The 13,118-nt window shown below is 53.4% G+C and overlaps 1 protein-coding gene across 1 annotated transcript in view; it reads left to right on the top strand.

Moving 5' to 3' along the window:
- Positions 1–13,118, top strand: part of COL5A3 (collagen type V alpha 3 chain) — a 34,745-nt gene that overhangs the window by 5,630 nt on the left and 15,997 nt on the right. Inside the window, exons 6-31 of the mRNA XM_087816020.1 lie at positions 79–234; positions 1,946–2,059; positions 2,150–2,293; positions 3,499–3,546; positions 3,620–3,661; positions 3,975–4,037; positions 4,594–4,668; positions 4,758–4,841; positions 5,002–5,058; positions 5,147–5,200; positions 5,388–5,441; positions 6,002–6,055; positions 6,136–6,189; positions 6,377–6,430; positions 6,572–6,616; positions 6,725–6,778; positions 6,937–6,981; positions 7,137–7,190; positions 7,323–7,367; positions 8,280–8,333; positions 8,433–8,477; positions 8,614–8,667; positions 10,019–10,063; positions 10,172–10,225; positions 10,371–10,478; positions 11,159–11,212. Coding sequence (XP_087672146.1) covers positions 79–234; positions 1,946–2,059; positions 2,150–2,293; positions 3,499–3,546; positions 3,620–3,661; positions 3,975–4,037; positions 4,594–4,668; positions 4,758–4,841; positions 5,002–5,058; positions 5,147–5,200; positions 5,388–5,441; positions 6,002–6,055; positions 6,136–6,189; positions 6,377–6,430; positions 6,572–6,616; positions 6,725–6,778; positions 6,937–6,981; positions 7,137–7,190; positions 7,323–7,367; positions 8,280–8,333; positions 8,433–8,477; positions 8,614–8,667; positions 10,019–10,063; positions 10,172–10,225; positions 10,371–10,478; positions 11,159–11,212 — 1,710 coding nt within the window. The remainder of the gene's footprint in view (positions 1–78; positions 235–1,945; positions 2,060–2,149; positions 2,294–3,498; positions 3,547–3,619; positions 3,662–3,974; positions 4,038–4,593; positions 4,669–4,757; positions 4,842–5,001; positions 5,059–5,146; positions 5,201–5,387; positions 5,442–6,001; positions 6,056–6,135; positions 6,190–6,376; positions 6,431–6,571; positions 6,617–6,724; positions 6,779–6,936; positions 6,982–7,136; positions 7,191–7,322; positions 7,368–8,279; positions 8,334–8,432; positions 8,478–8,613; positions 8,668–10,018; positions 10,064–10,171; positions 10,226–10,370; positions 10,479–11,158; positions 11,213–13,118) is intronic.

The raw sequence follows: 13,118 nt of genomic DNA, 5'->3' as shown, positions 1-13,118 counted from the left end.
TGTGCCAACATAGCCCCAGGTGGCCTGATGAGGCCTCCACTGAGGGCCCCTGGGTCTGATTGGGGGTCTCTTTCCCAGGTCCCCCAGGGTGAGCCAGAAACACCTCCCCCTCAGCGGAAGAGGAAGGGGAAGGGGAAGGGGAAGAAAAAAGGGCGCGGTCGTAAGGGGAAGGGCAGGAAGAAGAACAAGGAGACCTTGACCCCAGCTCCTACTCTTGGCTCCCTGGAGAACCAGGTAAGGGGCCTGCAACCTCACCTCTGATTGCCGACGGCTGATTTCTGGTCTCTGATTCCCACTGACAATTGGCAACTCATTGAAGGTCTTGCTTCTAGTCTCCAATCCCTGACTTTTGATTTATCTTAGCTGACTGATGAATGGGTGGCAGGGAGAGGGTGCTGGTCCTGCCTTACGAGCTCTCCATGTCTGCCCCCAATTTCTGGGGGACTGGAGGGAGGGGGCACACCCAGATGAGTATCTTATTATTAGAAGGGTCTTGATGAGGGTTACTGTTTAAGGGTAGCTGGGGTGAATGATGGGTTCATTAGTGTGTCATTGCTTGGGGTTGACGGGCTGGGGTCATTGGTAAGGATTATTTACTGGGGATCATTAACCGAAATTGGGAGCAGTATTTGATCCCTCTGGTAGAGGTTGCTGGTTGGTGGGGTCACTGTAGGGAGATAATACTTGAGATCAGTGTTTGAGGGGTTCCTAGTTGGGGGTCACTGTTGGAGGACATTGATGGAGGCCACTGTTGATGTTATTAGTGTCACTAGTTTAGGGGTAAATTGTGGGGGTCATTGCTGAAGGTCATTACTTGAGGAGGTCATCCATGGGGGAATCACTGATTGGAAGGCACTAGTTGGAGGAGTGACTTTCAGGGGGTGCATGGATGAAATAGTTAGTTTGAGAGACTGCAATGGGAAGTCATGGATGGGTCATTGGTTAGTCAAATCACTGTTTAGTGTTGGGGGGTCATTGTTTAGGGAGCACTAGTTGGGCTCACTATGGGTATTCATTGTTCATTGTTGGATGAACCGGTCGGGGAATGATTATTAGGAATCACTGGTAGGGCCTATTAGTTGGGGGGATCACTAGTTAGTGCTTATTGTGGGGATATCACTGGCTGGAGTCATTGATTGGAGAGGTTACTGAATGAAAGAGTAACTGTTTGTAGCCATTGATGGGGGCCAATGATGTAGGTTATTTGTTGGGGACATTGGTTAGGTTTCTTAGTGGAGATCATCAATCGGGGGTCATTGATAGGGGTAATTATTTGGTTGGTCACTGGGCAGGGGTCATTGGTGAATACCATTGGCAGGGGCCTTTGGTTAGGGTAGGGTCACTGATTGTACTACATCTGCTCTCAATATTAGCAGGGAGAAAGAAGTTATTACTTCAGGCCCAGGCTGCCCCTGGTGTCCAGGGGTAGCCTGCCCCTCTCCAGTCCCTTCCTCAGCCACCGCCCCTTACCTTGGCTCCCACTCTCTTTTTTGTGCTCTTGACTCAGTTCCTCTGCAGCTGTCCAGCCAGGAGGAGCTGCCACTCCCTCAGTGACTGTGGCCTGGCTGGCTGACTGCTGAGCTCGCCTTGGGAGAGAACATGTGGGATAGGCTTCCGGGAGTCTGGCCCTGAGTGCTGGACCTTGAACTTGACCATTGGGCTCTGGAGCCAGCCCGCTCTGTTTTCCAGGCTTCCCAGACCTGGCTCAGCCTTACCCCTCCTGCACACATGAGGGCTCCCCCTGCTGGCTGTCCTGGTCCAGCCAGCACCCCTTTGCCTCCAGTGGCCAGCCCCCTACCCCACATCCCTCTTATGTTTCCTGGGAACCCTCCTATATCCCCTTCCCCAGACAGCGCTGGAAGGAGGGCAGGGCCAATCTCCTCTGCTTCCTTTTTGTCTTAATTGGCCTGACCCTAAACCTGATACTCCCTCGTCTCTTCTCCAGACCTCCCCTGACATCCCCAAGACAGAGACAACAGCTCCAACTCTGCCTCCGACTCCCATGCCCTTGGCCATCACCACCACTGTGACTATTGGCAGCAATGTCACCATCCTCGAGGTTGGTGGGAAGTGGGTGGGGCTGGAAGGGAAGGTCCCTGGGCAGTGGTGGTGGTCAGGGGCAAACTTTGGTCTGTCCTAACATCCTCAGGGGGGGCTGGACCCTGACGGTGGAACTGAACTGGGGACCCTGGAGACTGAGTTATCCAGAGAGGATGAGGAAGGTGGCCCCACCATGGGCCCTGACTTCCGGGCAGCAGAACAGCCATCGAGGGCTCAGTTCCAGATCTTTCCCGTGAGTCTGGGTCACTGGGTTAGGCACAGGGGGAGCCACACATGGTCAAATTCTCTCTCTCGCCTTTTAAAAACCTTGCTTAGAGTGCCTTCCCACCACCCCAGTTCAGTTGACAAATATTTATCTACAGACACTGTGCTAATGTGACAGGCATTGTGCTAATAGATGGCTCTGTGGGTGGGGTGATTCATTCAACTTCTAGTTTAAGCATCATGAGAAGCCTCTGGAGACGGAACATAATCTGCTTCCGAGCGTTGAAGGCTCCCTCTGGCTGCTGAACAGCACGCGGACTGTAGGGGGAGCCAGAGGGGCAGCAGGGACACCAGTAGCCTCAGCAACAGAGGGTGGCGCCCCGGGGGAGGGCAGTGGAGGTGGGGATAGGAAAAAGTGGACAGATTTGGGTCATGCTCCGTTTTGGTCTTGCTGCTGGAGGTGGAGAAAGATGTAAGGATGACGGTAGATTCCTGATGGGACCGTTGAATGCGATGGGAAAGCCGGAGGAAGGAGCAGGTAGAAAGTGCCAGGATCTCATTCTGGGTGTGCTAAATTGGCAACCCCTGTTTGGCATCCAAATGGGAATGTCAAGCGGATAGATGGTTAGTTAGAGGATTCTGGAGTTCAAGGCAGATGGTCTAGGCTGGAGATAAAGACTCGGGACTGATCAACAGAGAGATGTTATCTTTAGCCAAGGAATTAGGTGAAGTTGCCCAGGAAAATAATGCAGGCAGAGGAGGCGTCAGGTCCTAGCCTTGGTGCTGCACAGGGTGGAGGTGGAGAATCCTAACGAACTTACCCTGAGTGCCTGTTAGATGCCAAGCGTTGTTCTAACTTATTCATATTTTCATGGGATTTTATACAGTCCTCACTCAGCCACCGACTTTGCAGGGGAGGCCATAGAAGCTAAGTAAGTTGCTGAACATCTATTAGCTAGTGAGAGACAGCCCCAGGTTTAGGGCCTCACAACAGGCCCTGGAGTTGGTGCTTTTACCTGACGCAGCGGCTGAGCTGCTCAAAACACACTGGGTGGAGGAGGGACAGCAGAGGCAGCTCAGAGGGCGGCCTCTGTGAGCATGCGAGCACGTGTGTGCGCGTGTGCGTGCGTGTGTGCGTGTGCGTGTGCGTGTGTGTTGAGTGTGAGGTTGGTTCGCTGGGAGTTCTTTGAGTTCCAGGGCTCACAGGTCCTTTCTCTCCACCCCCTGTCCCAGGGCGCTGGAGAGAAGGGAGCAAAAGGAGAGCCTGCGGTGATTGAACAGGTGCGGGGCCTGGCGCTGGGAGGAAGTGGTGGGATCGGGGCTAGAATGGGGGTGACGCTCATTTCTCCTTCAGGGACAGCGGTTTGAGGGACCTCCAGGAGCCGCAGGACCTCGCGTGAGTCAGGGCTGCATTGCGGTCTTCCCCCCTTTCTCTTGCAGTTGGGGTGTCTGAGCCCTGGGGGTGAGGAGCTGGCATGTGGTATTGTCAGGCCATTTGAAGACTATTGGACATGTGAGGCTCAAAGGATGTCGACATAGGGGTTGGGTGTAAAGGGGATTGATGTGGGTCAGTGGAGTATTAGGGGGCCAGGCGTGGCTCAGTGGGGGGGTGGAGAGGTCGGCATGGGCTCAGGGTCAGTGGTGGGTCAGAAGTCAGCCTGGTTCAAACTTTGCACTTCTCATGACCTCTGTTCCTCTGTCCTCAACAGGGGGTGGTTGGCCCCTCAGGCCCTCCTGGACCCCCAGGATTCCCTGGGGACCCCGGCCTCCCGGTAAGAGACTCCCCCAGGGCATATGGTTCTGGGGGAATGAGGTTTCAGGCTGCAGACTGGGGCTGGCAGCATGGATGCCTGAACTCAGGTCTGGGGGCTGGGACTGGGGATACCATCCTGGAGCTGGTGCTGACCTGACCCCTCCTGCTCCTCTCTCCCCATCTGTGAATCATCACTCTGGCTCTGGCTCTGGCTCCTCTTCTGTCTCTGGGCGCCTGTCTCCTGCTTTTCCCCCTCTGTCTCTATCTCTGAGTTTCTTTTTTCTCTGTTTTTCTCCCTGTGCCTCTGTATCTCTGTTTCTTTATCTCTTCTGCCTGTCTCTCTGTGTTTCTGTCTCTGCCACTTCTTATGACACTCTCTCCCTTCATCTCTGCCTTTCTTTTCCCTCCCTCCTTCCCTCCCTCCCTCCCTCCCTCCCTCTTTCTCTGTCTCTCTGTCTCTCTCTCCTCTATTTGTCTCTCCCTGCCTCCCTGTCTCCATTTCTCTGCCTCCACCCCTCTCCATCCATCTCTCTCTCTCACCCCTGTCTCTCTCTGTCCCCTTCGGCCTCTCTTAGGGCCCTGCTGGCCTCCCAGGAATCCCCGGCTCTGACGGAATCCGGGGTCTACCAGGAACTGTGATCATGATGCCGGTAAGGAGCTAGGGTGGCACAGCCGGGGGTGGTGGTGGTGGTGGTGGAGCCCCTCCTTGGGGCTCCCCTCACTACCAGTTGCCTGCTAGTTCCAGTTTGCAAGCGGCTCCCTCAAAGGACCCCCAGTCTCCTTCCAGCAGGCCCAGGCTCAGGCAATACTGCAGCAGGCTCAGGTGCGTGGAGGACAATCCGGGCGGGGGGGGGGGGGGAGCCATCGAGAGAATGGCAGAGATGGGGTGATGAAGGGCAGGTATTTGTCCCCTGAAGATCCCTTTGGGAGGGTGTGGTGGAGGCTTGTGGGAGATCTGAGGCTCTGTTGCCCTGTCTTTCCAGCTCTCCATGAAAGGCCCCCCTGGCCCAGTAGGGCTCACTGGACGCAGAGGCCCCGTGGTGAGTAAAGAGGCTGCAGGAAGGAGGCAGCTACGTCACTGGAGAGGGGAACCCACCCTAATCGCATTACCCCATCTCTTCTTCCAAGGGTCTCCCTGGGTATCCAGGCCAGAAAGGAGAGATGGGAGAAACGGGGCCACAGGTGAGACTGGTGGGGCTGGGGACAGGATTCCTGGGAAGGGTCTTCCCACAGGATAAAGTACTAGTCGGGGAAATGACAAAGGGGCTGGGACACACTTGCAATTACTGCCCTTCCTAGGGAATGATTTAAAATAAGTCCTTCCTCCCCGTCATTCTTCTTCCCATGTCTCCTTTCCCTTCTCCTCTAGGGCCCCCGAGGCCTTCAGGGACCTGTTGGGCCCCGTGGCCGACAGGGCAAGATGGTAAGTGACCCCTAGGTCCTCAGATCATCTCTTCTCCATCGCTCAGCACCCAGCATGAGCCTCAGCTTTGTGCTTCCAGGGTCTGTTGGTGTCATTGGTGGGATAAGAGAACAGGACAAAGGATGGCAGCTCCACTGAGTGTGTGACAAAAGAGCCCAGAGGCAGGGAGGATTTGCCAAAGGAACTGAGGCTTGAGCTGAGGTCTGAGGCAGAAGCAGGCAGACAGGAGAGGAAGGACATTCCAGGAGAAGGAACAGCACGTGCAGAAAAGTCTGGCACGTGGGGGAGATGACGAACAGGACAGCTGCAGATTGTTTTAAGTGCCGTGGAAAACACACAGCAGGGCAGTTGATGGAGACTGAAGATGACGGTTCTTAATTTTTGTGATGCTGGTGACTTGGACTAGAGAAAGGGAATGGTTATAAAGAGTAAGGGATGGGTTTGAGGTACACTTGGAAGGTTAGAATAATACACACAGAAGCTCCCAGCACAGGACTCTGCATGTGGAAGGTGCTCAATGAATGGTAGTAGGTATCTTGATGATGTGACCTCTCCCACAGGGCCGCTCTGGAGCAGATGGGGCTCGGGGCGTCCCAGGGGACACGGGACCTAAGGTAGGTAATGGGGACGGGACTGGAATTGAGGAAATGTCAGGGTCAAGGATTCGAGGCTCAGCTGGTGTCTCTTTGTGCAGGGCGATAGGGGCTTTGATGGCCTTCCAGGGCTGCCCGGTGAGCAGGGCCAAAGGGTGAGTGTGTGAGGTCCCTCCCTCATGCCCCAGCCCCCTCCCAACATTCACGAGCCCATCCACACCCCCAGTACCAGAGCCTCCATTCCTGTGTGAGTCCTCACCCTTCAGTCCCATCTTCTTTCCTGGGGGGCTGGTTTCCATCCCCACCTTTCCACACCAAACTCCCTTCTGTTCCCCACCCCAGGGTGACTTTGGCCCTATGGGGCAACCTGGTCCCCCAGGAGAAGATGGTAAGAAGGTAAGTTTGGAAGGGAGTTAGGAGATGGTTTAGGTGGAAAGCCAGAATGAGAGTCAGAGAGTAGAGTATTCAGGGGGCAAGATGGGGAGTGGTTCTCCAAGGGTCCTTCCTCCCCCCTCCCCAAATGATGCTTTCCCACAGGGAGCAGAGGGACCTCTGGGGCCCACTGGCCAGGCTGGAGAGCCGGTGAGTGTCAGGGACCCCTGGACCCTTTGCCTGGTGCAGGGGATGGAAGGCAGGACTCATGGGGCCTCAGAGCAGGCAAGAGGGGAAAATGTTCCCACTTCCTTGCAGGGCCCCCGAGGACTGATTGGCCCCCGAGGCTCCCCTGGCCCCCTGGGCAGCCCGGTGAGAATGCCTCCCTGCCCGCCGTCTCGCCTTCCTCTGCATGGCCCCTCCTGCTGCCTGGTCTCTCCTGTGCGCTCACCTTTCCACCCGCACCTCGTGTCTCAGACGCGGGCTCCTGCGTGTGCGTCTGCCCCGTCTCACAGCTTCTCCTCCCCCAGGGCGCAGTTGGAATTGATGGTGCTCCGGGTGCCAAAGGAAATGTGGTATGTGCCCTACCCTCTGACCCCGCTGCTTTCTGACACTCCGACCCCATGACCGTTCATATCCTTGTCTACTCCATGGCCCCCCAATGTCAACTTCACTGACACCTCAACGCCATGATCCCTTCCAGCTTCACAAAACCCCACTTTCTCCCCAGGGTCCTCCAGGAGAACCAGGCCCTCCAGGACAACAGGGGAATCCTGGGTCCCAGGTTTGAGCTCTTTCCCAATACTGCGGGTGGTGAAGGTCAGCCAAGGTCATAGACCACCCCCAGCCTCCCCAACTGCAACACTCACCACCCCTTTCTCATGCTTTCCTTTGCCCTCTTTTTTTATGTCCCCAGGGACTTCCCGGCCCCCAGGGACCTATTGGCACTCCTGGGGAGAAGGTGAGTGACAGCTCTGTCTCCCTCCTCCCCCAACCACGTCTTGTTTCAACACTGTCTGCTTCCCCGCCCAGCCCCTTTCGTTAGCTATGGCACTAAGCCAGATCACACAAGGGGATATTGTCAGGATGCAGGGGACCCCTCAGAAGCCAGTCATAGAAAATATTACCACCGCTCATGGGTCAGGAAAGCCCTTTCTCTGGGGTCCTGTGGTGTCAGCTTTGTTCCTCTGCACACGTTTCCGTCTCCCTTGGCAGACAGGCTTCTTTCAGCACAGACTTTAGTGTGTCCCCAACCATCATTTCTACCTGATTTTGAGTTGCTACCCCAACAGCTGATCCTAGTTTCTGTCAGGTAAGTTTCAGGAGAGAATCTGATTGGCTCGGCTGGGCCAAGTTGCCTGCCTCTGTTTGCAGGACATAGGGGGTCACCTCATGCTTGCCAAGGTCCATTTCTCTTCAGATGAAGCTGTGGGTGGGAGGTACTTCGAAAGAAAGGGGTGTGGCTAGGGAGCCCCCACTTCAACATGTTTTTCCATCCTTTGTCTCAACTCTCTCAGAGGCAGAGGATTTCTATTTATTTATTTATTTATTTATTTATTTATTTATTTATTTATTTATTTATTTTTTATTTTAGTTCTCACTGGAGGATATTTCTTCCATTGCTTTTCAGAGAGAGTGGAAGGGGGAGAGAGAGAGAGAGACAGACAGACAGAGAGAGAGACATCTATTGCCAAGCAGAGGATTTCTGAGGCTCAGAGAGGGGAGGGGGCTTAGCCACAGTCACAAAGCAAGTCTGGGCAGAGCTGGGGTTAGATTTCCTGGCACGAGGGATCTGTTTGTTCTGGAACCCTGAGGTAGCAGAATGCTGGGCTCTGACACCCTCTGTCTCCTCCTACTGTTCATTACCTTTCAGGGTCCCCCTGGACACCCAGGAATTCCAGGCCTCACAGGATCTGATGGCCCTCCGGTGAGAACTGGATGCTGGAAGATGGAGGAAGAAGAAAGGGGAGGCTTGGGAATTTGGGTGGTAGATGTAGGCTTCTGACAACTTAATATTTTTCCCCAGGGTCACCCAGGCCATGAGGGCCCCACAGGAGAGAAAGGGACCCAGGTAAGTGATCTGGAGAGAAGCTGGGTTGGGAGAAGGGTAGGCAGGGCCAGGAGTCAGGGGCTAATGAGAGAGATGAGGGCACTGAAACCATGGAAGGGGGAAGGACAGGATGGCACTAATCTTATCTTCATCTCAGGGCCCACCAGGGTCAGCAGGCCCTCGGGGATATCCTGGACCTCGGGGCGTGAAGGTAGGTGATACTTGGGGCCTGCAGGTAGGGGTGACTCATTGGCATTGGCTTTGGGGAACCTGCTCCATCAGAAATATCTGCATGTGTGTTGAGAGGAATCAATCTGCCGGGCAAGGTGTAGTGGCAGAGTGTGGTTTGGGTCTGAGGGGCAATATATGGGTGTGTGTGTGTTACTTTGGAGCTGAACAGCCAAAGGACAGCATTGTGGTGTGGTCGTTGCCTTGTAGTTGAGAACAGTTAAATCCATTTGAAGCTGAACCCACTTCACTGTAAGCACATAGGCCACGCCCAAGGCCAGGTCAGCACATTGTAGTTAAGCAGAGGTTGTTTTAAAGCTCAAGCCCAGAGTCACATGATCTACAAGCACAGCAATGGGGGGACAGCCAAGAGCTGCACTGTGGCTAAATAGAGGGGCACTGTTTACATCGGAATTCACATCTGTTTGGTAGCTAAATCCAGTTACACTGTAGCCAAGTACCAGAACACTTTACCTGTGGTCTAAGAACAGAGTGTGGTGGTAGCCAAGAGTCGTCTCTTTACGCTTTTGCATTGTAGGCAAGCTTAGTTACACTATAACCAGGGAGGAGGCTATATTATAGCCGGCCACAGAGTCCTGTGGGTGGCCAGACTCAGATTAACATTGTAGTCAGGCATAGTTATATGTAGTTGAAACCTTTGTTACAGCTGAATCTAGTTACATTGTGGCCCAGGCCAGAGAACAATTGTTGCCAAGCTCAGTTACGTTGTGGTCAAGTGCATCTCTCTGTACCCGGAGACAGTCATGCTATTGTCAAAAAACATAGTTAGATGGTATCCCAGTGTAATTTCATTGTAGTCTCTGAGCTCAGTTACACTGTAGCCAAGTGCAGCTTTCCTTGGGGCGGGAGCCCAGAGTTTGGTGTGAGTGGCACTGAGCAATCTCGCTGTAGCCCAGCACACACTGGCCTTGTTGTCAGGCACAGAGTCGCATTGTAGCCAGTACAATGGGAGCATTCCTTTGCCTTTAGAGTGAGGCTGGGGCCTGGAATGCTCATCGTCCTTCTCCTGCCAGAGGCAAATGTGGACACAGTGTCCCTGGGAGACGGGAATTAATTACTTGGAAATTTGGCCTTCCCTGCACATCCTCACGCAGATGACCTTAGGAGGCTGCCAGTGAGAAGGGGAGGGAGAGAGGCAGCTTCTTGCACACCACACTAGTGGGCTTTGGGAAAGATCATTTCCTCTGGGCCTGCCCCCACCCCACTCCAGTCCAACATCTTCTTGGGACTGTCCTGGCTGTTTTGGGGCAGGGGGCTGAGTTTGGGGCCCTTCTTAAGCAGGAGAGGGACCTGAGAGCTTTTTTATTTTTCAGGGTACCTCTGGCAACCGGGGCATCCAAGGGGAGAAAGGCGAGATGGTGAGAAAGAAGGGGATCCCTTGGGGGGAGCCATAATAATAATGGGGCTCAGCCTGTGTCCCTTTCCGGAAACCCTGACCTCTGACCTCTGTACTCTCTCCCATTCAGGGAGAGGATGGCTTCCCAGGCTTCAAGGGTGATGGGGGGCTTAAAGGCGATCGGGTAAGGTGATCTCCAGATGAGGGGTCTTGTGGGTTTGGGGGACTTGGGGAAGATAGGGAAGGGGTGAGTTGGAGCTAAGACAGAGGGCTGGAGGGAGTAAGAGTGACAAAGGAATTGATATTAGGGTCTCTCCTTTCCATTCCAGGGGCACCCGGGACCCCCAGGTCCCCGGGGAGAGGATGGTCCTGAAGGGCTGAAAGGGCAGGAGGGGCTGCCTGGTGAGGAAGGGCCCCCAGGCTCAGCTGGGGAGAAGGTGAATGCACCCGGGTCACCCCCTCCAGTGTCCCCTTCGGCTTCTCATCCTGTGGTCACCGTGTTCCCTGGCCTTCTGCCCTCTGCCCTCTGCCCTTTCCTCTCCCTCCTCAGGAGGCTGCTGTCCTCACCATCTCCCCTAACCCACAGCTCAGCATTGCAGAGCAGTTCCCCCGCATTACCTGCTTTTTATTCCCATAATCAGCACATGCAACAGGCATTTGTTGTTGTTAATCCCCACCCCAGGATATTGATTTTTAGAGAGTGGAAGGGAGGGAGGGAGAGAGAGAAACATCAATGTGAGAGAGACACATCGATCTGCTGCCTGCCACACGTGCCAGGACAGGGGCCAGATATCTAACCTGCAACCCACATATGTGCCCTTGACCGGGTATCGAACCCGTGACCCTTCAGTGTGCGGGTTGACACCCTAACCATGGAGCCACACTGGCCAGGGTGCAATGGGCATTTGAATCCCCATTCTACGGACAAGGGAACTGATATTTGGAATGGTCGAGTGAGCTGCCCAAGGACAGGCCCCTCCCAGGCAGGAGCCAGGATCTGAAGCATGTTGCCTGAATCTCACCCTGCTGCTCCCTCCACCGGTCCCAGCCATCCTGCCCTTTCCCCTCTGACCTCCAGGTTGCAATTTCTGACCTTTGTTCCATAATCTCTCCACAGGGCAAACTTGGAGTGCCAGGTCTCCCAGGTTACCCAGGACGCCCAGGCCCTAAGGTAAGAAGCTAGGGGGCTGAAGGTGAGCAAGGGCAGGGTGCAGAGACTGATTAACATCTGGGGGTCTGGGCTGCGGCCTAGGGGGTGAGCTATCCACCCCCTTGGTCATTGACAAACAGCATAAGATATGGGCTTTGGCAACAGAGTTGGGCTCAAATACCCATCCATTAGCTTCTATGTGACCTTGGGCAAGTCGCCCCTTACCTGTTAAGTAATCCTGGGCGTTTCTTGAGCCCATTTTTTTCAGTTGCAAAATGGAGATACCAGTGGTATCTATTTCATCTGTTTGGTTATAATAATGACGATTTTTATGATAAAAAATTTATAGGATCCTTCTTACTTTATGTGACTGAAATCGGTTTAAACATTCAGCAAGGAGGAGAATCATAAAAAATACAGATCTTACAGATCTTGAATTAGTTATAACTTACAATAAAATGTACTTAGATAAAAATGTACATCGCTTGCCAGTGGTTTGATGGATGAAGCTACTGATTAGACATGTTTTCTGCCAAAGCTACACCCATATTACATCACTAATGATTTATCATTTTTGTTTATATAACGTGGAGTAGAAGCTTAAAGACACTTGGGAAGAAACCTTGGTGTAGAATCGTCCCTGAGTTTCAGCTTTTGCCCTCTCAGTCTGGCACAGTTATCTTGCCCGTGCCTAATTTGACAACATTTTTTTTTAGTGGCTTCCCTTCATATCGAGTCTGTTACGTTTAACTTAGACTTGATGGACATCTTTCTTTTCCTTTCTACATTTCATCAGTTTCTGTAAACTTTCATTAAGTCACATGACTCCAGTAGCAAGGGCGACTGACATAATTAGGTTTGGGGATAAACTCAAAGCACCATAGCTACGGATAAAACTCAGTCTGTGGGAGAAGTTCATGGAAGTCAGAGCAAAGCCACTGAGCCAGGACCTGTCAGTGTGTCTTGGGCATGGAGCAAAGCATCCTGGGAGGCAAGGTGTGTCTGTTGAATCGAGGTCAGTGTCATAGTCAGCTCAGGCTGCTGTAACAAAAACACCTTAGACCGGGTGGCTTAACCAACAGAAACATTTCTCACAGTTCTGGAAGGGGGCGGTCTGAGATCAGAATGCCAGTGTGGTTGGGTTCTGGGGGGCTCTTCCTGGTTTGTAGACAACATCTTCTTTCTGTAGCCACACATGCTGGGGGGGGGGGGCGGGGAGAGAAAGGGAGGGAAAGAGGGGGAGAGATCTAGTCTCCTCTTATTTTAAGGGCAATGATCCCATTCATGACGGCTCCACTGACCTGACTTAACACCCCCCAAAGGCCTCGCTTCCCAGTACTGTCACAATGGGGATTAGAGTTTCAGCATGTGAATTTTGAGGGGGACTATTTCAGTTCATAGCAGATAGTAATACTCAGAAATAACAATAATGACAACTAACATTTCTCGAGCACTTACGATGTGCCAAGCATTGTGTAAAACACTTTCTACCCTTTACCCTACTTAAGCCCCACCAAAGCCTTGTGAGGGGGATACTGTTGGCTGCAAATAAGGAGACTGATTCCAGAAGAATGAAGGCATTTTCCCAGGGCCACACAGAGGTGGATCAGGGATTCAAGACGCAGTGAAGGGTGGGAGGGGACTCAGAGCCTGTGCTGCTTCCTCCAGGTGGAGGGAGGACACCCCCAGGATGCAGCACAGGGTGGGCTGGAGCCCCTCAGTTAACAAACGGTGGGGAAGCGCCCACTACGTGCCAGGCAGTGGGGAGTGAGAGCAGAGCACTATGTCCCAGTGGGGAAAACAGATGTAGGATAAGTAAGCAAGTGAACGAGGCTGTTTCGGTACAAATATTACGGGAAAACAAAATAAGACAATGTGATAGACAGAGGGTGACTCAGGACGTGGTGGTCAGGAGCGGGCAGGAAGC

Source organism: Miniopterus natalensis, chromosome 4, assembly GCF_054644295.1.
Source record: "Miniopterus natalensis isolate mMinNat1 chromosome 4, mMinNat1.hap1, whole genome shotgun sequence".
Lineage (NCBI taxonomy): Eukaryota > Metazoa > Chordata > Mammalia > Chiroptera > Miniopteridae > Miniopterus > Miniopterus natalensis.
Note: the sequence above shows the minus strand (reverse complement) of the source record. Positions and strands in the feature narration are given on the sequence as shown.